Here is a 24,549-nt window from a genome sequence, read left to right as displayed (position 1 = left end):
TTTTCATAATACTAAAGAAGTGAATGTGGAACAGTGTCCACGCAGCCAGATAAAAGGAGAGGAGATATTGCTACTTGTCAAACTTGGATTCTGTATTTTTAGGTCTGGGAGGAATCCCAGCCTCTTAGTTTTATTAATGAGAAAGCTCAGACTTAGAGAAACTAACTTATTGCTACTAGACCTAGAGAGGGAAACTAACTTAGCACTACCAAATCACTTACCTTGTAATTGGCACTTGAAACCAGCACTCAGATTTCTGACCCCTGACATTTTTTTTTGAACTCACATTTGTATACAGATTGATACAACTAGGTGTTCTATCTTTGTAAAGCATTATTTCAGCATACAGTTCTTATTCCCATCTAGCTCTGGGAACTAGGTAGGTAGTATCCCAATTTTAATGAAGGTAAAGCTGAAGTTAAGAGGCAGTGAGGAGCCTAGTGTCTTGGGAATGGTGGAGATAGAGAGTAAGATGCTTATTAAATCCATAGACCTTGCTCCTTGAACATCTTAGAGAGAAGACACATATTTTAAGGATAACAGAGAATAGGAAAATAGGAAAAAAGTAATCTAATATATTGAGGATGAAATAAAAGATATTAACTAAGCAGCAGAACTGAGTAACATGAAGTCCTGCTTGGAAACTGCTGAGACTGGGAATAGGGAAAGCTTAGATAATGGTTGGATTACCAAATATCATAATATTTATATCTCTTCTACTTTTCTCTTCCTCATCCTTCAAAACCATTCATTTTGCTCCCCCTATTATGCTAATGTATAAAAAAAACTTTCCAGTTTATTTATAATTGTATGTCATCAGTAACAGAAGAATCCTAAAGCCATTTGAGATTTCACTTGTCATTCTCTTCGTGCATTATTTGTTTCAAATTTGACCTTACCCAGCATTTTCCTAACTTAGAAGGTTGTTGTTTAGTTTCTGCATCATATATCAAGTGGATTTCTTGTTAGTGGATATTACTATAATTAAGGTATGCTTTTGGAATAAGAGCTTGAAATGTTTTTTGTTGTTGTTAACTGAAAAGTTGGTATTTTCTCTCTCATTTAGTATTAATAAGCACTGTTTTAGTCTGTAAGAGCATCTAAAAACATTTTATAACCTTTGAATGAATGCATGGTAAGACATTAGTATCCTGTTCTAACAGAAAATAAAGACCCCCACCTTTATCCTGGCCTTGTAAGGAGACCCTGTGACGACACACCTCAGTTGTAGTTGGTCTTAGATCACTGCTGTTGTTAACTCCAGAGCAACAAATATGCTTTCTGCTTAGTAAACCACATCGTGGGTGTGTTCCTGAACAAATTATTTTCTCTAGGAAGCAATTTTTGGAGATAAACTTCACATTTCCTTTTTAGTCCCCACTACCCTTCCCCTGTCTTCAGAGGCTCAGATTGGGGTTAAAACACCCTTTCGTATTAATTACTGTTCTCCCCACCCCCAGATCCACTCCTTTCCTGTTCCCCCCTCTTTCCCCCACCCCCAATGGCACTGCTCTGCAAAGCCTGCCATGATTGATATGATGGCAGTGCTGTCATTCTTCTTAACCAAAAAAAAGTCATTTTTGTTCTAGTTATTTTAATAGAGTCCCATTAAAGATGTATTGCTGACTGAAATACCGGCATGAAGGGCTCTCACTGAGCTGAGCCCAGGAATTAAGAAGTCAGGAAATCGGCTGCTGCATTGCAAGAGAGCCTTGTGTGACACCGAATCTCCTGATTGGGGAGATCATTACTGCTATTATGACTCGACTTGCGTAGGAATTTTAAATTCCATCTGAATGTCAGTAATAACCCTCTTAGCAAATTATCCTGAATAAAATCACGAAGGCATTTTATATAATAGGTGTTGAATTACTGGATAGATTTGCTAATTAAATACTCTTTGTTCTGCTGCAGTTGACATTACAGGGTAAGATCTTGAACAATTATTCTCAACAGCTGTACTTTGTTAAGGGAAAAATTAACCACAAAGTTTATTTTTTTACACTTGAAGTTGGCAGATTTTTGAAATGTGCTTGAAAAAATTCCATCATCCAATTGGTAATGAGTAGATAAATATGCAGGTGTTGCTGTGAAATCAGATAACTGCAGACTGCCTTATTAATGAATTTAGCAAGCCTTTATAGCCCTGTTTTCTAGCTGCTGGCGCTTAGAAAATGATTTTCTGTCAGAACGGGTAGCTTTAATATTAGGCTTGTCACTTTGAAATGAACTTATGAACGGTTATCTTGTAATCATTGTACCTTGTGTCCAGTAGACCTTTCAGGATACCTGTGGCTTTTTTTTAAAAAAATGCATTCCTTAATGGAGAAATATCTGTAATGTATAAGTTTTTGATTGTTGACTTCCAGAACATTCATGTGGAATGGGCTTTTTAACAAGGCAGGAAGACATGATGAAAAGAAAATGAAACATAAGGTCCAGCCCAGATCAAGCTATTGACTAGCTCTGTTACTTTGGATAAAATTGTAGTGCCTAGTTTTCCTCATCTGTAAAATGGGGTTTACAATTTAGCATTCTACAAATGTTCATTAATAGCTACTATGTACCAGGGCCTCTGCTAGATACTAAAAATTTGGTAGCCCACAGGAAAGATGGTGATTAAAACTATTGTCAGAAATTGGTACAACCTGTGTGGAGACTTGTTTGGCTATGTTTATCAAAAATTGTAAAAAGATACAACCTTTGACCCAATAAGCCCTCTTGTAGGAGTTTATTTCATTATTGGCAGATTGGCAAGTTACATGTATATAAGGATTATTAAAGTGTGGTTATGAAGGTAAGTGTTACGAACCACCTACATTGATTAGTAGAGCACTAGTTAAATCATGCTTGAGATGTACAATGGAACACTGTGTAGTCATTAAAAAGAAAAATTAAGACCGCTCTTTACGTGTGAGTAAGGAATAATCTCTGAAATAAAGTACTAGGTGAAAAAAGCAATTGCAGTGTATATAGTTCTTTCTTAACTTTTTATTTCAGATTGAAGTATATCTGATTAACGATGTTGTGATAGTTTCAAGTGGACAGCAAAGGGAGTCAGGCATACATATACATGTAATAGTATATATAGTTTTAGTCATTTGCCTAATTTTCTGTCATTTGTTTGCAAAGCATCCACCAAGAGCTTTCTTCCATCAAAGGGAAACTCATTTTAGTAGCAGCCCTCACTCAGATTGTGTGTGGAAATGGTTGTGAGCTGGTGGCAGGACAGCATGAGAGTGGGTGTTGGAGCTGAGAGGTGAATGTTGCCGCTTCCTGTTGGAGGTGTACTCAGGGGAAACACAGTAGGTTTGGTTCACGGTGCAAAAGGAGAGCAGAAGAAATTGATTAGTGCACTTGTGGAGTTGGAGTGAAAGATTGACAGATGGCTCCCGAGATGTTGTACTTAGCAGGAAATAGTTACCTTGTGGGGCTGTCCGTTGTGATGAGGGAAGCCCAGCCCAGCAGGGTGGAATGGTCAGAGGGTGAAGACAACTCATGATAAGTAGTTAGTTTTGTCCTCACTGTGATTACGTTGACTTGGGTGGATCGCATTATTGCTTTTTTCTCAGAGGAATTGTCAAGTGTTTTCCCACAATGCATTTTCCTGTAATTTAAATATTAAATAATGAAGATGAAGTAGAGGAGAGTGAATGTTTTTTATGAGTTAACTGGATTTTAGCATCTAGTAGAAAAGTGATTGAGATTACTTTGAGACCTATCAGTCAGCTAAGCCAGCGGTTTTTTGAGTGCTTGTTAGATGTGAAGGCACCCCACTCCAGTACTCTTGCCTGGAAAATCCCTTGGACGGAGGAGCCTGGGGGGCTGCAGTCTGTGGGGTCGAGAAGAGTCGGACATGACTGAGTGACTTCACTTTCACTTTTCACTTTCATGCATTGGAGAAGGAAATGGCAACCCACTCCAGTGTTCTTGCCTGGAGAATCCCAGGGACGAAGAAGCCTGGTAGGCTGCCATCTGTGGGGTCTCACAGAGTCGGACATGACTGAAGCGACTTAGCAGCAGCAGCAGTAGATGTGAAGCAGAAACATGTGCTCTGACCTCCAGGAACTTGTGGTCTAATTGGGGAGGGGACAGACTGTGGGCTAAAAACTGTTTCCAGGATGGGATTACCATGATCTTAGTCCAGTGGTCCTTAACCCTGCCTGCAACATAAGAATAATCTTGAGAGCTGTTTAAAAAAATTGCTGGGGCCAGGTAGTAGCATTTTAAAAGATCTCAGGGTGATTCCACTGTACAGCCACTATTAAAACCATTGGTTACCCTGATCTGTATTCACCACCACCCACCACCCCCAGGGCAGGAGAAAGGTCTTCTTTTCCTGATAACTTAGAACACTGAGCTCATGAACAACATTGGGTGACTGTACCAAAGGTGAGGTGGACAATAGAAATGGAACACAAGGGGCAGATATAACAGATCCTCTTAAGGTGAGCATTTCCAGGGCTTTGTAACATAAAGGACCAGAAGAACAGAAACACTGTGAGGTTTGAGCTGAGTTGACAAGGAAGACTCTTGGAGGTAGGAAAAAGAAATGTAAATGAAGTAAATCTTCTCTCTGGCTCATTGGAAGAGTGACTCTGGCTTAGAGTGATGCTTTGAAAGATGGATGCTGATCTGGAGACAATAGCGTGCAGTGACTCAGGCCCCACACTCTAGAGTCAGAGTGCCTGGGTTCATATCTTTGCTCTATCACTTACTAGGACAAATTAATTATCTTCTATCTCACTGTTTCCCCATCTATTTCCCATGAAGTAAGGGACCAGATGCCATGATCTTAGTTTTCTGAATGTTGAGCTTTAAGCCAACTTTTTCACTCTCCTCTTTCACTTTCATCAGGAGGCTCTTTAGTTCCTCTTCACTTTATGCCATAGGTTTTTGTAAATTATGTAATGCATTAATCTTCACTTTTTTTCCATTTCATTTAGATTTTGATGCATACAAAGGAGATGGTTCAGAAGGTAAGCATTTTCATTGTACAGTAATTCTTAGATACCATACTTGGTGATGTTGTTGTATTTAAGGAAAACTGTAACCCAGACACACTGGAAATGGCTTCTTACAATGCCTGGTTTACATTTATAATCCCTCCTAATGGATTATAGCCTTTTTCTTTTACTAACACTAATATAATCTAACCGCTGCTTGAAGCCTATATGTGAGTGTTTCTAGCAAATTAGTAACAGTGCTAATTAGAGTTTACTTCCAGGCCTTTATACTGTATGTGCTCTAGTGTTTTTTGTGATGATTGATTTTTTTGGCACTCTTCATATTCTGCTAACTACTAAGAATATAGATTTGTGGACCGGGTTGAAAAAACCCCATTTTGTCTCTGCTTTATAAATTGCCCTGACCATTAAGCATGAGGGACAGTTGGTAAATACAGACCCCTCCCTTTCCTGGTCTCTTATCTTTATTTTATTCAGTCCTACATTTTATTTCAGTTGAAACTAGATACTTCCTCTGCCACTCTACTGTCTGCTTTAAGAAAATCAGGGAGATTTTTTTGTGTGTTTTTTGGTTTATTGGGGCTTAGTCTTTGTACACTGACAAAGAAATGTAAACTTTTTAAAAATCATCTGGAACCTGTAATTTATATAATGGAAAATTTTGAGTTTCACTGAGTGTGTGATGGTCATGGTGTTTTTGTTGTTAATTTTTATAATTTTTGCTTTTCATTAGATGAATCTTGAAGTTATTTATGGAGATACAGATTCAATTATGATCAACACCAATAGCACCAATCTGGAAGAAGTGTTTAAATTGGGAAACAAGGTGAGATAATTTCATAAAATTATATGTTTCACCTACTTTTGTGAATTGTTTCTGGTTTCTACATATATGTGTCCTTCTGAAAATGATAATAAACTTAGTGCCTTTGATTCTTCATCCCCTGTTTTATTTCAACTTCTACTCTAGTTATTTACTTTGAGGGCAAAAACAAAGGAAATTGGTTTTTCCATAAGTAATAGATATGTTTTACCTTTAGAAAACAGTCTAGGTTTGGTAAGTTTAAGATGTGATCACATTAGTACTTATCACATTGTCATTCATAAGGAGAAATGTGTCTCTAGTTACATTCAGATGTATTTTATACAGTGATAGATATGGATAAATACATACCTAACTACATTATATGCATATATCTATAATTTTCACAAGAATACTTAAAATATATTTAAAAAGACAAGGGAACATTTAAAAAGAATCATTTGTAGCCTAACTGCTGTTCACCTAACAATTAGCAGGTGTTTTTCAATCACTTGTTATGTTAAGATATTATCCCAATAAACTAAAACTAGGGTACCATCTTATAAGCTAACAACTTCCTGCCTATCTCCCCTAAAATGTGTGAAATTTGAGCTGTAGTCTTTACTTAACAACAAGCTTGGCATATTGTACTCACTGGACCTTGAAAAGTTGTGTATTTTCCCTCGAGGTGATGGTCTGTGCAATGACCCTATCAATAGAGAGCAGGTGGCTGCTCATTTATTTGTTCAGCAGATAGTTATTTGCTTAAAGTCATGGTGCTATAGGAGGTACAGAGAGATCTTAGACACTATTTTAAATAGTAAAGTTTTACTGGCCATGTATCTAGTTGTTAGACTATCTAATCTCTAATTCAGTAGTTTGAAGGTAAGTACTTATACATTTAGTTTTTAGATTCAAAAACAGTCTATTACACAATTTTCATACATTTCCTGTAGCTGCCCCTGCTACTTCTGTCCTTTGGTTGAGTGAGATGATGTATTTATAGTATTGTCTCTTTGTTTATCTTTTTATCTGTTTTTGTTCCTGTGCTTTTTCAAAGTTCTTGCATCATACCAAACATAAAATACCGTTTTCCATGTAACCTGAGTAAATGCCTTCTAGTCTTGTGTGACTTCTAGTTCTGTTTAGATGAACTCTTGGGAATTTGTAGCATGTTCATCTTCTCCATATTAGATATTTGAGAAGGTAACATTAATGGTTGAAATTTTCACAGGTGAAAAGTGAAGTGAATAAGTTGTACAAACTGCTTGAAATAGACATTGATGGTATTTTCAAGTCCCTGCTACTGCTGAAGAAAAAAAAGTACGCTGCTCTGATTGTTGAGCCAACATCAGATGGGAATTACGTCACGAAACAGGAGGTGAAAGGATTAGATATAGTTAGAAGAGACTGGTGTGATCTTGCTAAAGACACCGGAAAGTGAGTTCAGCTTTCATTTTTGCTTTTGTTGTTTGCTTTTAAAAAATTCAAGCATTAACAATGTGGAGAACACTTGTGATTCTGCCAAGCACAAGGACACAACTTCTTTTTGTTATTGGTATCATTGTGTTATTAACAGCTCTTACTGATTTGGAATGGAATCTTACAGATGGGTTAAAACTTAGAAAGAACAAATCTTGCTCAGTAAGAGATGCTTGCTGTAAGGTGCATCTTACGAGTTTTCAGTCATGATGAGGTTAAACCGTCACATTTTAGATGCTTACAGAGTTTCATTGATGTTAGCTTGTTTTTATTTTGTTTTGCTTCACTCTTTCTATTAGGAAGTCCCTTACATTGTGCTCCTGAATCTTCCTAGCGCCTCCTTAGGGCCATGATTGTTAAGTTGTCCCTGTGTTGTGGCTTCAAATGTTCTGGGATTCAAAGTGGGCCATGGAGTGAGACTGTCCCCACCCATATCATTTGTGTGTAAAGGTTCTTACTAATCTCAGGTTAATTTAAGAGCTGGTTCTCAAATACAGTATGTACCTCCAAAATAATAAATGTCATAACTGACCCCTTAGTTTTATACATGAGACTGAAGATTGTGCTAATAAGACCTGTTTGTTTTAGGGCCACATAAAGCACCCATTTTAAAAAGACAAATCTTCAGGTACACTATGTCCCATCTTTCCAGATAATTCCTGCTTTGTGAACCTGACTAGTTCTGAAAATAGAGGGAATTTTTTCTTTAAAGTTAAATTTTAAATTAATTTTTGTGTTGCTGAATATCAGCATTTTTTTTACTTGTTTTCCAGCCTTTCACTTGCTTTCAAGTTGGAAGATTGAGCAATTGTTGCTTCTGCAAAACTACTCTTGATTAGGCAAAGTTGATCATCTGAGTGTGGGTCACTGTTAGCCTTTTATGAAATATAGTTTGAAATGCTTCATTGCCCCCAAATGTACCCAAAGATGAAACTACTTTGTATAGACTGTCGATTAGAGTGTTCTCTTCAGCTTTGTCTTTTCTAAGAAAAGATGCATCATAATAGAAGTAAATTTCTCTGAGTTAGAAATGTATTAGTAATTAAAGCTATACAAATGTTTTTGTCAGGGTTCTTTTTCTGACAAATTATAATGCAGCTGTCAAACCCTCGCTGCACATTTTCTCAGAAATGGATAAAATATTGGCTTCCTTACTCCTTTTCTTCTTTTCTTCTCTTTTTTTGGGGGAATCTGAGAGAATAACATGAAGTTTTTGAGGCATAGTAATACGATTGGAGAACACTGAGAAATATCATAAAGCCGAAGAAAGAAAAGTTTGAAATCTCTGAGTTTTAAATGATTTGCATAAAGAACTTTATTTTCCTACTTTCTAGCTTGTGGTCATCTCAGGCAGAGATACTATTGGAGAGAATATCTTGGAGCTTTATGAGGAAAGTGAAAAATTTGTCTTCTCAGATTTTAACCTATTAGTAGAATATAGCTGCTTGTGAATTTTATAATTGCATAAAAACATGATGAAACACATATTGTTCTCCATCCATACACAAAATAGGAAGCATTAGCTGCCTCATTAAAAAAAAAGTCTCTGTATTTAAGGACAAACCTGACATTGCAAGGTTGGTAAACCTTTGGTAGAGTTAATGTTGAAAAAACAAATAGTAACGCCCTCTGGACATTGTTAGCTTTTAGTGTGGCTCTTGTCCACATGTTAATCTAATGGCATTTATCTTCCTTGTCTCTCCTTTATTAATAAACTATGATATTAAAAAATCAAACCCTCTTCTTTTTTTTTTTTGGCAGCTTTGTCATTGGCCAGATTCTTTCGGATCAAAACCGGGACACTATAGTGGAAAACATTCAGAAGAGGTTAATAGAAATTGGAGAAAATGTGCTAAACGGCAGTGTCCCAGTGAGCCAGTTTGAAATTAATAAGGTAAATGTGGCATTTATTACTGTGCCCAGCTGCTGCCATGTTTTTTTCTCCTCCTTCAGATAGTTGAAGAACCACCTCATCCTTGCAATTGAAATAAATTCTAGCCGGTGATGAAAGCTGCTTAACAACTATCTCACAGACTGCACATTAGCATAGCATTCTTCCTAGCTCAGCCCCCGATGCTCCCCTGTCTGTTGCAGGGCCTTCTCTCACGGTTCTTTATACATGGAAGCCTCATGTCCAGAGGTGCTGTGGAGTGATATAATTGATGTTTCAGGAACTTGAGAGTATTACATTCTTCATATTCCTCCCAAGTTATAGTTGTTTGGGGGGCAGGCCTATAAACTTAGACAGAGAGCCTGTGTTTGTGCAACTTTACTGAAGGTAATCCTTAGAGGTACTATAATCAGAAGGCATCTTTGGATGTTGTTCTTTAGTCATAAGATGGTGCTAGCATTTTCTATATATTCAAACCACTTGTGGTTTTTGTTTTTTACTATAAAAGTTACTCTTTATGGATAGTCTTAGTTGTTGAAAATTGAGAATATTTTTTCTTACCTAATTTGAAAAGGAAAGTCTTCGTTTCCAAAAGTGCTGTGTATTTCAAGATGTTAGGTTATAAATTTTTCTTTTTTTCCATTTAAAAAGAGTATCCTTACATACTCAGAAGGTAATTTTGCAAATACCATTTTATCCATTTTGCGATAAATAAATTTTGCTGTCAAACCTCATACTGAAAAGAATTTTGATGAGAAAGAGTCTAATGATAGCATTAAATGGAATTTATAGAGTTAAAACTCATTCTTAATGCCCCTATACTAAAATAATGAGTCATTTCTGCACATCCTTACTCTTTAAAACAGTTTTACATGATAGCAATTACAGTATATTATTTTGAACTTTGTTTTCACTTAAATAGATTTTACCACATATTGGTATTAACCTTAAAAATCATCATGTTTAATCTTGCATTTCACTGGTACACCTTTAATTAAAATTTTTGCTTGAGTATTACATTTTTAAATTTTTGCTCTTATAAATTACTGAATTGAACATCTTTGTTTATTTGTCTTTTTTCTTTTGGATGAATTACTTTCTTAGTTTAGAGTCCTTAAAGGTAAAAAATTTGTGTCAAAAAGTTTGAGTATCTATATGGCTCTTGTCAGATTGCTTTGTAAAACAGTGATACTAATTAATAATAAAAAAAGTGTGTGCTAATTTCACCACAGATTTTCTTGTACTATATAAGAGATATTTCATTGGTCATAATATCATTAGTGATATTTAAGTAAAGCGTTGCTACCACAAAGGATGTGAAACACTATTTTATCATTGGATTTGATTTGTATTTCTTGGATTCCTAGAGAGAATGAATATTTTCTTTGCATGTCCTTATTTGTATTTATTCTTAGGGTAAGTCATTTCTTTCCTATCCCTTAACTGAGATGTCTTTAATATCACAAAAATGACATTCACTTATACGTGAAAAGTACAAAAAATGAGAAATAAGTAATATAAGAGGATGTGTGTCTTGGCACTAGCTCTTCATTCTAAGTGATGCAGTACATGCCTATTGGTATGGAATCACTTCTTACACTGGAGAGTGGTTTCCTTTCAGATTTTGTTTTGTCTCTTTCTTAAAAATTTGTCTAAGAGTTACTGTTTCAGTTTTGCTTTAATCAATTTTTGCATCAGTTCTGCAGATTGTATCCCTTACACTATCTACCTTCTTAGAAATATGGGTCCTCTGTTGCATGGGGTTCCAGGCATGAATTAGGAAGGCTGAATCCCAACATGACCACATTACTGGCAAAAGAACATTGCCCTCTAAGGTAGTGGGCCCAGGCCATCATCTACTCCTGTGGGTGACAAGACAGTGTTAGTAGTGTGCAGAGAAACCTAGCCTCAGAGACACACTGGCCGTCTCTGAGTTCTCAAGAACTTTCTTCAGCCTTGCTATTTTAAAGTTTTTATTATTGAAAATTTAAAACTTATACCAAAGTAAAGAGAATAACATCTTGAACCCACATATATCCATCACTCAGCTTCAGTAATTACCACCTCAAAGTCACATATTTTTATTACTACTAACAATACTGGTTAATACATAGTGTGATTTGGACTGTGCATGTATTTTTCCATGGCAGATCTGAAACCTACTTACTGTCTTTATAGTCTTCATTTCACTTGGTGTGGTAGCTGGCAAATAATAGTTGTTCACTGAGCATTGAAAGAATTCCTCTGCTTGTTTAATCATCCATTCGTCAAACATGGAGTACCTCTTACATGTGCAGTGCTAGAATCTGGGATATAAAGTAGAATAAGCAAAATCTAGTTGGTATTTTCAAGATGTTAAAGTGCTGTACCAAAGATACTGTTCCATGCTCTTATACTTTTTTAAGTAGAGAAGAATTCCTGCAGTGTCAATGAAAGTACAGTAAATTCTATGAAAGGACTATCTATATCATAGTTATTCCTGTGCTTGTTTATATTAAGCTTTTCATATATCAAAAGTGACTGTGTTGATTAACATTTGTCTGAATATCTGTACTGTTTAAACTTGTGAGTAAATAAGTTTTTACATTTTGTCACTTTCAAAGGAGAGTGGAATCAAGAGTACTCTTCCACAACCATGTGACTGGTTGTGGAAGGCCTTATGATAAGATATAGATTAGATTAGATTGACTTTGTGATATCCGTACAGCTTAAAAATGGGAGGTGAGTCTCAGGTGGAGGGGTGAAGTGGTGAGCTTTACCTTTATAGAGATTTAAGCCTTTGTTGCCAACAACAGCTGAAAAACACTGTGTGTGATTTTTCTGAACTGCTGTAATCTTAAATATATTTCATAAAGTAACATGAAATACCTCACAGCTGATTTGTATAGCCCTGGCTAACTTGAGCCTAACCACCAGGAAGCATTTTTTAGAAAAATCAAGCCTTCTGAAACTATCTTGTAAAATTCCCAAATAACCCCAATCTAATAATTGGAAAGTGTGTCAGATGAAATTCAGAATTTCTTAACATTGCACTGAAGTATAGTCAATTGAAGAAGATAACAGTTTTCTTAAGTAGAGTTATATTGATTAAGATTTCTATGCAGTATTGCCCGTCCAAGTCAATCAAGACTTTGCATAATGCAGCTTTGAGGAGGTTCAAATACTTGGAGACTCTTCCAGGCAGGCACTCTCCTACACTGAGTGTATAATTTAAAAAGTGTACATAACGGGTGGATGTGCAGTTGTGTTTGAGGACCTGCTTTTATTCTCCTATGGTAGTTCTCCAGTTTCCTGATCTCAGGACTCTTTTCACACTCTTAAAATAGTTGAAGACTGCAAGAACCTTTGTTTATATAGCTTATATTGATATTTACTGTTAGAAATTAAAACTGGAAAGCATTTATTAGTGTATTTAAAAGTGTCAGTAAACCCATTAAATGATTACAAAAATAAATTTTTTCATGAGAAATATGTATTTTGAAACAAAAATTAATCAGGAATTGTGTCATTTTGCTATTTTAAAAATCCTGTTTATGTCTAGTTTAGCAGAAGACATTTAGGTTCTTATATCTGCTTGTGCATCCAGTCTGATGTGATGTTGGTGTTGGTTCAAGTATAGGAAAAAAGTTTCACACAAATATGTAGTTGGAAAAACAAGAACTATTGCAGTAACTTCTTAAGATAGTTGTGTGTATTCTTCTTTGATTCTATACCAGTACTCTGAGTGGTATTGTCTTAAAGGTTATTTGCAATGTGAAAGTAGGAAACCATATCATACTCTCTTATATTACAATCTATTCATCTGTGTGGCGCTTTGAGTTGATAATTTACCCATGCATGATAGTATACATTGATCATTATTTAAATGTCTGTTTCCTGAGTTTTACAGATCTTCTGGAATATTGATACATTTCATTGTACCAATGAATTATCAAATTATCAAAAACCACATTTTAAAACATTCCTTTTTATGAAAAAAGTCTTAAGTATTGGGGAGCTGTCAAGCTCACAGGAATGGAAACAAATTTTCCAAAATTATAATTTGCGCCTGATTGCTTCAGTATTCTCAAAGGCAATATGTACTGTCAGGTGTTTTCCTTGAAGTGGCAGGCTCACTTGGTTCTTTTTGAGTGATTGTCTGCCAGCTACTCAACTTAGGGTAACCCATAATTGGCCTGCCATTCTTTCACATAAAAATTGTGTTGAGAAAGGCAGCTAGTTTAGCTTGTAACTCAGACAGTTGTATATTACAAATGCCTTTCTTCGAGCAACCTTTGTTCTTGCGTGTACAGTAGATGTGCCTTGTGCATACTACCCATTTTGTCACACAAAATAATAACTTTGTACTCAAGGATCAAGAACTTAAAAAAAAAACTGAGTTTGTGGTGGTGATGAATACAATGTGTATTAGTACAGTTTGGTGTGTCTGCCCAGGTTCATGTTTCTAAGGCATCAGCACCTTTACTGATCATTGCTTCTGCAACGCCAGTGCAAATGATATCATTAGGAAAATACTTTTGACCTCTCCAGCCTGCAAAAAGGTGTCGGGAACCCCCAGGGATCTGCCAACCATACTTAATAGGTGATCTAGACACACACGTTATTCCTGGTCCTTTCTCTTGTCTTTTGAAACCTACCCCTTCCCTTTGTGCATATTGAGTTCTAGTCCAATAGACTGTATTTTTTCTCATCTTGCTTTTAACTTTTACTTTTTCTCTCTGCTTGAATGTTCTTGATCCTGTCATCTTTTCTTAAAAATCTCTTTTTTCCTTCATGTGCTAGTTCATTTTCTTCTTCCTTGATTTCTGCTCTCAAATGGTAGAGGTCTTTCCCTCTCCAGATTCTCTGTAACACATAGTTCACCACTCCCTTCTGGCACATGTAGCTTATTTTAGAATTTTTTTTGAAGAATGGAAAGTCATCTAATAATGACAGATGGCCTAGAACCAGTGATTGTCTTACTCATCATGCGATAGTTTACAATGCTTGAACTTCATGAATTATCACAGAGTGAAGGAAGTAATTTCTTCTGCAAACATTGGGTTGCTCTACACGCCAAGTATCATTGTGAGCCCTGTGACCGCAGCTATGGGCAGCGCTGACCTGTTCCTGCTCTCATGGGGCTTTTCTGTTACAAACTCACTCTGCTTTTGGAGAACTTAAGTTGACAGTGTGAGTAAATCTTGTGATTTCTGGTGCCTTCATGATTTATTTAGGCAGAGAAACCACTGAGAAACACATCATTAATGAAGTCAGAGGAACCGTTATCCATCTGTCTTAAGTAATCTGTAGAGAGTTGCAGACATTAGAAGAAATTCTAAGGCTGCATAGAAGACTGAATGTATAGTCTTAATTTTTATATTCAAGTATCCTGTGCCTTGGCCTTAAAGCTCATATTTCTTTTTTGTCAGGGTTATATCTGGTTATATTAGTTACTACATGAAGGACAGAGGAGCCTTGAGGCTGGAATATCTAAAGAGCCTGTGGCAGTATTTTCTACATATAGCTTTCTGTCATGTTTATGTGGCTGATGTGATTCTAGCAAAGATACGTTTTATGTATATCTGTATGTGAAGGGTTTTATTTTAAAGTTTGGGGCTTTTTCTTTCTTAGGCGTTGACCAAGGATCCCCAGGATTACCCTGATAAAAAAAGCCTACCTCATGTACATGTTGCCCTCTGGATAAATTCTCAAGGAGGAAGAAAGGTGAAAGCTGGAGATACTGTGTCCTATGTCATCTGTCAGGTAAAATTGTCATAATGAATAAGACTTACACTGCTTTCACACCCTAAGTAAAAACCAGATCTCTACAGTGTCTCATTTGACCCAAGTAACTGATGCTATAAAGAGAAGGTTTAGTCTTGGTTGGTTTTACAGCATTTAAAAACATTAGTCAGGGGTATATGACATATTTTGTTAAAATTTTCATAAAACTTTTAAGACCAGTGTTTTTTTATTGTTGTTATTTTTTAAGACCAATGCTTTGGTTGAGTGAAACTACTTTGGTGAGACAGGTATATAACAGTTGCTACAGTTTAAATTTGAAATGAACTTGAATGAAAGCGTATACCAGTTTGCTCATGTGTCCAGCTATTGCTGCTGCTGCTAAGTCACTTCAGTCTTGTCCGACTCTGTGCGACCCCACAGACGGCAGCCCACCAGGCTTCCCCGTCCCTGGGATTCTCCAGGCAAGAATACTGGAGTGGGTTGCCATTTCCTTCTCCAGTGTCCAGCAGTAGTCCTTTATCATTCCTTTTGCAGCAGTTTCTATTCTGAATATCGGTAGAATAAGAGAGTAAGTGCATGTTTAACTAGCCTGTTCAAATAATTACTTGAAAAAAAAAAAGCATGGTTATATGGAAAAAGGTAAGACATCCTAAAACCATAGCTATGAAGAAAACACAGATTATGTAGCAAGATCTCCTTTTTAATTCTTTATTTTGAATGGAGTGGGCCTAGAACCCATCTCTTGCCTTCTCTCTGTTTCATGAGGCATCTCTAAGGAACTTCTAGGTCTTCTGGAACAATTTTAAACCAGTAACCAGTTTTTTTTGAGAGTAGCATGCCTCTCACAGTTAGGGATGGGGAGAAAGGGTAGATCAGAAGGGGATTTGGGTTTGGGGAAAATTGTTTTCATTTGTTTGTGTGTGTGTGTATTTTTGTTTTTTTGGAAGCACTTAACTTCAGTCAAAACAAAGGAGGGAGTTGTATCCCTTCTCTCTGCTTAAAAAAGTCAAAGCCTATGTCCAAATTTTTTAGTTACTGTGGTGTGGTCTGTTCACCAAAAGGCATAATTCATCTCAGTAAGATTGTTTCTTTTTAATTAATCAAGTATTGCATTTTGTTAGTAATTTAAAAAAAATTAGATAAGCCTTGCAATATGATTGATCTTTGTCAAACTACCATCAATGTGTTTTTATTTTTTTATTTGTAATTTATTTTTTTAATATAAATTTATTTATTTTAATTGGAGGCTATCAGAGTCTTTTCAAAATGTAGGAGTCGTCTGAATAATATCTGCTCTGAACTGTGGATGATGTACATAACAAATGATTTAAGTACATGGACAGGAATCAGCACTTGACTCTGTCTCCCTCCTAGGGTTACCCTTGATTAAGAACTGTTACAGAAAGCCAATTCCTGCAGGAAAATATTTCCATAAATGTCTGACTCGCTCAAGCCCTTAATGTGCTTTGCATATTGCCTTTGACAAGTCTCATCTCAAAAAAACAATTTTCATATTATGCAAATAAAGATTTTGGTAAATAGGCTAGTTTTTTTTCCCTTATATCTTTATATACATGGAAAAGCTCTTGAGATTATTAATGACAGGAGCAGATGGCAACATATAACTTTGAAAAATTATATAGGTTTTCTGAAATTGCATCTAAAGATGAAATCAAGTCACAGTTATGTTTTGGCTAAACCTGGAATGGAGATGTATGGCCATATGATATATGTATTTCAAAAGTCAAGCTTATATTCCTTGATGTCTAAATATTAGGTCTTACAGTATCTTCTTCTTGGGTCTTATTGATATAAGAAAAGCTCAAAATGCTGATGCTAAATCCAATTTGTTGTATTTCCAACCCTTTTCCCATTTGACTGGTTCTGGGTCTTATTTTCTTGTTAAAAACAGTTCTTTTATTGATTTATTCTTCTTACTGTATCCCAAGAAAAGCTATAGGACTTTAATTTGCCTTTGTCCCCTAGCAGTGGGGCATGCCCACTTTCAGTATATTTGCTAAGCAAAGCTGCCTACCTCTTTTGCTTTTAAGCACTCAGATTATTCTTTCTCTTTCCTAACACAATCATATTTTTAGAAGATGTTTCTGAAAATGTATGATGACACATTTTTAAGAGAGCTGTTTACTGCTCTAAGCAAAGGTGCCCTCAGAATAGCATAGCTCCTAAACAGGTTCTCTTTTGTTTAAAATTTACATTTGGACTATAGTGCTCTCCTGATAACTTACTCAGACTATAAATTCCATTGAGTTCAGAGAGTAGTGTTTGTGGTATATAATAATTTACATTGTAGTTCATAGTCTTATTAAACCTAATGTGAATTATTTGCAGAGATCTTAAATTAACTTCCACTTGTTGATTAAGTGTTAAATCCTTTATTATTTAACTTTCATCAGACATAATTTTCATAAGGTATGCCTTTAACATAATTGTTTCAAGGCTTCCAGTTGTCATCTGTTAAATCTTTTTGCCCATTGGTGTCCTAGTAAAGATGACCACATGGATTCACCATGTCTGGTTGTCCTTGTGACATATGTACTTTGTGAAGTTCACAAATTACTACACTGGCAGTTCAGCGAAGTGCCAACCTTGCTTCTCAGTCTGTTGATAAGGTGTATGCCATATGTTTTTGCATGTACCATAGGGTCTTGCTACGTTTGAGAATTAGGTCTTTGATGTATTATGTCACAGCCTAAATGTTTTCCCAACATAACACAGGAAAACCTGTCATCGTTCCAATTCTTTTTAATTTAGTCATATTTGAGCTCAGATTTTTAAAATATAAGAAACACATTTGGGTCACTGTTAAAACTAGTCTTTTGTGGGGATACTTAAAAAGTGCTTCAACTGGGAATATGCTTGGAACTTTGTCAACTTTTTTTAGACATGTCTTACATGAGAACATCTAATGATACATTGGAAAGTAACTCAAGCACCATTTAAAAAAATAATTTGCCTCCACAAATTTGGTTTTTATTCTTTATTAAAATTTTTAAAAACTCAACATTACTATAATCTTAAGGACAGATCAGTTTTTTAAAAAACTGCAATTCTATTAATTGATCAGATTTCCTGTGTTTGTTAAAAGGCAGTCTGAATATAGTTGTGGTGCATAAAGACACTGCTCAAGGATCTTTCATACTCTTTGTCACTGACATCCTATTTTCATCTAATAATTCAGACTTTTAAAACAGCAACAATTAAAGTTGATTAATTCTGCCTAAATTTTCTTACTGTACAGTGAACTCCTGAAAAATAATTATAAACAAGTCTTTTAATCTGAGACTTGCATGCATGCTCAGTTGCTTCAGTCATGTCTGACTCTTTGCGACTCTATGGACTATATAGCCTGCCAGGCTCCTCTGTCCATGGGATTCTCCAGGCAAGAATACTGGAGTGGGTTGCCATGCCCTCCTCCAGGGGATCTTCCGAACGCAGGGATCGAACCTGGATCTCCTGCGTTGCAGGTCGATTCTTTACTGCAGAGTCCCCAGGGAAGCCCCATAATCTGAGGTTTGCTTCCTTTCTAGTTCTTTCATTATATCTTAGCATGGGTAGAAGCTGGTTGATACACATCCTAGTTTGTTTCTATCAGAAGCCTAGGCAGAGAAAGAGCCCATTGCCTCTAGTTTGCTGTAAGACAACGATGTGAAAGGTGGCCTTTGCTTTGACCTTGGCGCTGAACTGAGAAGGGACTGATTGTAGCAGGAATCAAAGAATAGGATTGACATTGTAATCAGTTTTGCAGAGCAGCTGAGCACTGTGAATAGTTAAAATTTATGAATCTGAACATTAAATTCTGTTGTTGCAGACAAGAGAAAGAGTGGAGTTAGTTGTTGAATGTTGGTCCAGTGGTGTGATGCCTTTTTCATTCACACATGGTGATGACACCACCCACAGGACTGTGTATGGGCCAATTTACTCTTACCTGTTATATCTTGTGAGCTTCCCAGGTGGTGCAGTGGTAAACAATCCGTCTGCCAGTGCAGGAGATGCAAGAGAAGTGGGTTCGATTCCTGGGTCGGCAAGATCCCTTGGAGAAGGAAATGGCAACCCACTCTAGTATTCTTGCTTGGGAAATTACATGTACAGAGGAGCCTGGTAGGCTGCAGTCCATGGGGTCACAAAGAGTCAGACATGACTGAGCCACTGAGCACATGCATGCATTATATCTTGTGCGTAGGTTACTACTGTTGGGTTTCATGCTCTTTTCTTTTCCCCTTGCTCATTTGTTTCTCAGTGACACTTAACAGCTTTCATCAAGAGATGTTGGATACACATACACCCAGTCTTTAAGATGATACTATGATGTTAACATAATAAAAGGGTCACACATTTTTTGGTCATGGCTTCTAAAAGACCTTTGTTAGCAAGTCTTCCCTGTGTGTTTCTGTGATATGGCAGGTGGAATTATTTAATCTAGTCATGCCATCTTGTTGGTTTCATGTTTCAACAAAAAATAGAACACAACACATGCTGGATTTACATTCCTGGACCGTGGGTAAGTCATTCTCCTTGATCTTCCTCCTGTTAGATGCTTATGACCACCAACAGGTCAAAAGGACTTCTTGGGCTTTGAAACTGAATATATGAAATTTGAATTGTCCCTCTCTTTGGCCAAGTACGTGTGATTTCTCACAACTTTCCCTGTACTGTGTCCTCTTATAGGATGGTTCCAATCTCACTGCAGGTCAGAGGGCCTATGCACCCGAGCAGCTGCAGAAGCAGGACAATTTAAGCATTGATACCCAGTACTACCTGGCCCAGCAGATCCACCCAGTCGTGGCTCGAATATGTGAGCCAATAGATGGAATTGATGCTATCCTCATTGCATCGTGGTTAGGTAAGTGTCCCAAGCTCCCTTATTTCAGCACCCAGTGATAGCAGACCATACGGTCCTCCCTTACCTGTCAGGAGCTTTGTTTAGAGGCACAGTACCACGTTGAGCACTTATTCATTTGCAGTTGGGCATTTGTTTTTGTCATTGTTTGGTTAATGTCTATCTCCCCTCCTAGACTGTCGACCCCACAGACTTGCTACCTATGTAAGTAGATGCCTGCTCCTGTGCGTGCACTCAGCAGATGCTGAGGGGATAGAGAGGAGGCAAAAGAAAGGATAGGAGAAGGTTTTAGACATCTCCTAGTCTCTGAGCTTACTTCATTGTCGGTTTAATCAGTGAACTTTCCTTAATAAGATTTATTGTATCTTGATTATTGTTTCCTCTTGTCTCAGACTCTAAATGTGTTTTTGCATGGAGTGAGAATGTACAACTTTTAACATTAAGGCATTTAACTTGTATTTGATTGCCTTTGAATATCCTGCTCTCGCTTTTTAAAATTTTTCTAAGACTGGATTCATTATCTTCTAGGAATTAGTTGATACCTAATTTCTCATCATCTCTGGAGGGTCCATCCATCCCTGACAGCTCATTCTTTCTTTGACTTTTTGCCAGGTCATCAGATTGTCATCTCTTGCTTGGAAATGTATTTCATAACCAGCCCTGATCATATTTCTAGATGACCAGCATATTGAGAGTTACATTGCTTTAATGTCTCTGCTCACTATGCCGTTGTACACAACGATGAATATTTTTAGAATAACTGCCTAATAAAGTCCCTGGCTAGCTCCTCACTATCTGTAAGTCCAGTTGCCACTGACATCTTACAGTGTGTGACTTGGGCAGTTATAGATTAACTTTTCTAGCTCATCTTATTTTGTCCTCTAAATATGGCATTCTTTAATCTGTCCCTGCTTCGTGGAAAATTCTCCCCCTCCTCTCATTGAAATGTCTGGCTTAAGACACAGGCTTTGGCATCACAGGGACCTGGGTTCAAACTCTGGTTCTGTTGTTCATGAACTCTGGCTTTCGCAAACCTCTGAAGCTTGGTGTCAGCCTTGGTGTCTGGCGTCATAAACTAGAGTTGTTCTGAAGGAGCCATTAGAGATGCACTTGAGATGCTCCACCCAGGCCTGGGCAGGGTTAGTGCCTGATCTTGACCACGCCCCACTCACTGTCAGGCCTGTGCAGAAATATGTCCAGACTCCTCTAGTCCATCAGATTTGCATGCAGTTATCTCTTGGTGTGCGTTTGTAGACTGAGATTGGACAGATGAATCATCAAGTCACATACTTTCCACACTGCTCTTGTTGAATGTGTTTCTGGGCTCCTCCCCGCCAGCATGCCCCCTTTGCCCCCACACCTCCTTCTCTCCATTCTCCCATCAGTGTCTGCTCTGGAAGTGGAAACTCATTTTTGACATTTGCCTAAGCAAAACATAATTAGGAAGATAAAATTCTGCTACCCAAATCATCATATAATGTATTCTCAAAGTTGAGTTGTATTTGATGATGTTTATAAATCCTCAGCTGGGAGGAGGGAGCCTAAGTGCACAATATTTTTGAGCTTCCTTCTTTTTTTTTTTCCTCTCCTCTGCCTTGAGTGCTTACTCTATCAGAAATTGTAATAAGTCCTTTGCATATGTTATCTCATTTAATCCTTTCAGTAACCCTATGAGGCTATGTTGTATCTCCTCCATTTTACAGAGAAGAAAGCTGAGGCTTAGAGAGGTAACTAACTTGGTCTTGTCACATCGCTAGTAAGCGGCCGACTGTGCTTGGACTGGGAGTCAGCTCTGTGTGACTCCAAAGCTTGTGCTTGTACCACCACCACTTCTTACCTGTGAGAGGCTGTGACCCACGCCCTCAACCAGGAGTGGCATAGTGTTAATGCGAACACCTGGGAGCTTCATCCTCTTCATGCTTCCTCTTCTCCCCACTGATAAACTCCTGCACAAAGCATTTGATTTTTTAGAGTAGATCTTCCTGGTTTTAGTTTGGATCATCAAGAACCTGGTCCAGAGGCTAACCATTGCCCTTTTGTTCCTTAGTACTGAATTTTCTGGTGGCCTAGAGCTGAGGAGAGGTAGATGAAACAGGCCTCATCTCTCAACTGATATTTAACAGATAAGGGTGGAGCCTTGAATTTCAACAGAAGAGCCCTAGGTGGTAGATCCTAGTTGGTAGACAGGCTGATGCCCACTTGGATATCTCAAGACTGGCTGTACAAGGAGCAGACCAGACTGATTTTGTTAGTTCCAGGGTTGTATTTAAGATCCTTTTCATATCCATTAAATTGCAGGCACATAGTAGCTGCTTAGAGACAAACTTTCTCATCATTGTGGCTGTCTTAGAATCCAGTTTTCATGTATTATTTTCAAAGCTGGTAGGCTGGGGAGCTTCATCTTCAGAGCATTCTTGGTGTTACTTAGCACCCTCAGTCTACCAAGGGGACCATGTGACCGTGTGCATATTTCCCCTCTCCTACCTCCATCGTCTGAAAGCTCCTGTTTCTGGGTAGCTGCTTAGAGCTGCTGAAGGGCCTGTGTCTCTCACCCTGAAGGAGCTGTGGCTGCTCCCCTTTTTATCTTTTTCTCATCTTTATCTTCTGCTACTTGACAGCAGTTTTTATGTCGAAGACATGTGAAGTTGTCATCATTGTGCAGTCTGCCTCCTCCCACCACAGCCCCGGCATCACCAGCAGTATCCACATACCTATCTACATTTGTAGTAAATCTCCCAGTCCTTTATCTTTACTACTTTGCTCATAGGAGGGTCCACAGTAATGAAGTGCAGAACAGCAAGTGCCAGTCACCATGAAGATGTGTAGAAAATGTGGAAGCTGGCTGGGCAGATCTGTGTAAGCATCTGCCCCCTGCCCTTTTCAGGAGCTGCATTTTGATCTGCATCCTTTGTTCCTCCACCCCAAGGGAAAATTAGGGTGGCTGTTCTTCACTAGGGGATTCAAGGCCCCTGTTATCAGTTCTCACTTAGCCTGTGGTTTTAGAGGAGGAGGGAGGAGATAGGGAAGTGGTGGGAAAGAAGGGGAGTGTTAGGGGGTGCCTGGTTTCTAAGAGGTGCAAGCTATAGGCATAAAATTACTGTAATTTGTTTTTAAAGTTCTAAATCTGTTTTCTTTATATTAAAAAAAACTGCAGTTAGTGAACTGACACTGTTAAATGAGTTGAAGTCTGCAAATGTACACATAAAATATAAGCCCTCCAACTGTCTAATCACAGACATAAAATAATTCTCTTGGTTTTAATGTAGTTTTTATCTTTGCCTAATGAAATGTATTACAGTGTTGAAACTTCAGTGAAGTTTGCTACTTTGTCCTTTTAGCTAGTATAAAGAAATCAGGAATAATGGCATAATTTCATTTAGGAAAATTATTAAGTTCATGATTTTTTATTTTTAAGACTCCTTTGTGGAGAGCAACTATATTTTTCAACTACCTCTTTTTCTGTTGCTTTTATACTGCTTTCCTTGAAATGAAAGGCACGCATCAAGTGTTGGTTTTATCCTGTGGCTTCACTTTGGAAATTCTCTGACTATTTCTCCCTGTCAGAATACCTCCTAAAGTCTGTCTGGTGGCATGTTGCATGGCCAGGTGTTCCATATAGGAAGGTTGTTTCAGTGAAAGGGAGAGAGGATAGTCTATTAAATGAGTGAATGAATAAGTCTGTTGAATTGAAAGAGAATAATTTGTTCTCCCTAATAACTAATGGTCCTCATTATCCCACAGTAAAATGTGTATCATTTTTCTGAAACCCATGCAAGATTATTGCTATTGGGCTTAAATAAAGCTAAATTTTACTCTTTTCCATCTGTGAATAGAAAAAAATATAGTATTACTCTTCTTATACAATAGCCCTATGGGAAACATGGCCACTAAAACTTGGAACTCTTAGCTTTTGTTCTCTAGACTATAGGTTTTTTTTCTCTCTTGTTCTAATGAAAGCTCTCTATATTCTGTGGATGAAATATTCACAGTATGCTCCAACATCCAAATAGTCTTCTGTACCTAGCAAAACAGGCTGGAAATGAGAATATTCTAAAGTTCATTCTTGAATTTCATCTTTTAATAAATTTATATTTAATGCATGACAATACTTAAAATTATATAATATCTTTACTCTGATGAGGAATGATTTTGTACAATAACTTTCAAGTCCATTTCTTCATGGTCAGTTATAAAATTTCAGGCATTTGGCTATCAGGGCTGTTTTTTCATTGGTCCTGAGAAGTTATTGATGTTTGAAGAACATGAGAACTTAAAATTTAATCTCTGAAAGTAGTGTTTAAAACAAGGCAACACGCTTAAGCCACTGTGTTCCTGAGTTAAACTGGAAAGTAAAAAACCCCTCTTTTTATAAAATGGCCATGCCACCTTACAGAAGGTGATTTCTGTCAATACACAGAGTTGAGTGGCATTTTCTAAGAAATGAAATGCCACCGCAGGCTGTGCCATGTATGGGTGTGCCTTTGGTAGACCCAGAGAGATACACATACAAAGGTGGTGATGGGAGTGGGATGATGCCACCAGCAGGTGCCTCAGGCATTGCTTTCTTGATCAATGAAGACTTTGCCTTTTTTCATGATTAAGTTCTCAGAAGAATGTACATACATGACCATCATTTCCAAAGCTTAGATATTTAATATGAATAATTTATAATAAAATTTAAAACAAAAGATTACACCAAATGCAATGTAGAATAGTAAGTCTTCTCAGCAGATAAGAACCCCCTCTTCCAGGCTGGGTGCCAATCCAAGCATGTCACTGAATGGCTCATGCTCCTGGCTTTCTTATGCATCCATGGAACAGA

At 37.3% G+C, this 24,549-nt stretch overlaps 1 protein-coding gene across 1 annotated transcript in view; it reads left to right on the top strand.

Annotated features, from left to right (window-relative positions):
• The window catches only part of POLA1 (DNA polymerase alpha 1, catalytic subunit), a 295,880-nt gene that overhangs the window by 108,074 nt on the left and 163,257 nt on the right, over positions 1-24,549 (top strand). Inside the window, exons 27-32 of the mRNA XM_040266631.1 lie at positions 4,947-4,979; positions 5,701-5,793; positions 7,004-7,209; positions 9,013-9,145; positions 14,756-14,887; positions 19,556-19,730. Of these exons, the coding sequence (XP_040122565.1) occupies positions 4,947-4,979; positions 5,701-5,793; positions 7,004-7,209; positions 9,013-9,145; positions 14,756-14,887; positions 19,556-19,730 (772 nt within the window). The remainder of the gene's footprint in view (positions 1-4,946; positions 4,980-5,700; positions 5,794-7,003; positions 7,210-9,012; positions 9,146-14,755; positions 14,888-19,555; positions 19,731-24,549) is intronic.

This window comes from Oryx dammah, unplaced genomic scaffold (genome assembly GCF_014754425.2).
Source record: "Oryx dammah isolate SB20612 unplaced genomic scaffold, SCBI_Odam_1.1 HiC_scaffold_23, whole genome shotgun sequence".
Classification (NCBI taxonomy): Eukaryota; Metazoa; Chordata; class Mammalia; order Artiodactyla; family Bovidae; genus Oryx; species Oryx dammah.
The sequence above is the reverse complement of the archived record's forward strand: the minus strand, read 5'-3'. Positions and strand labels throughout refer to the sequence as shown.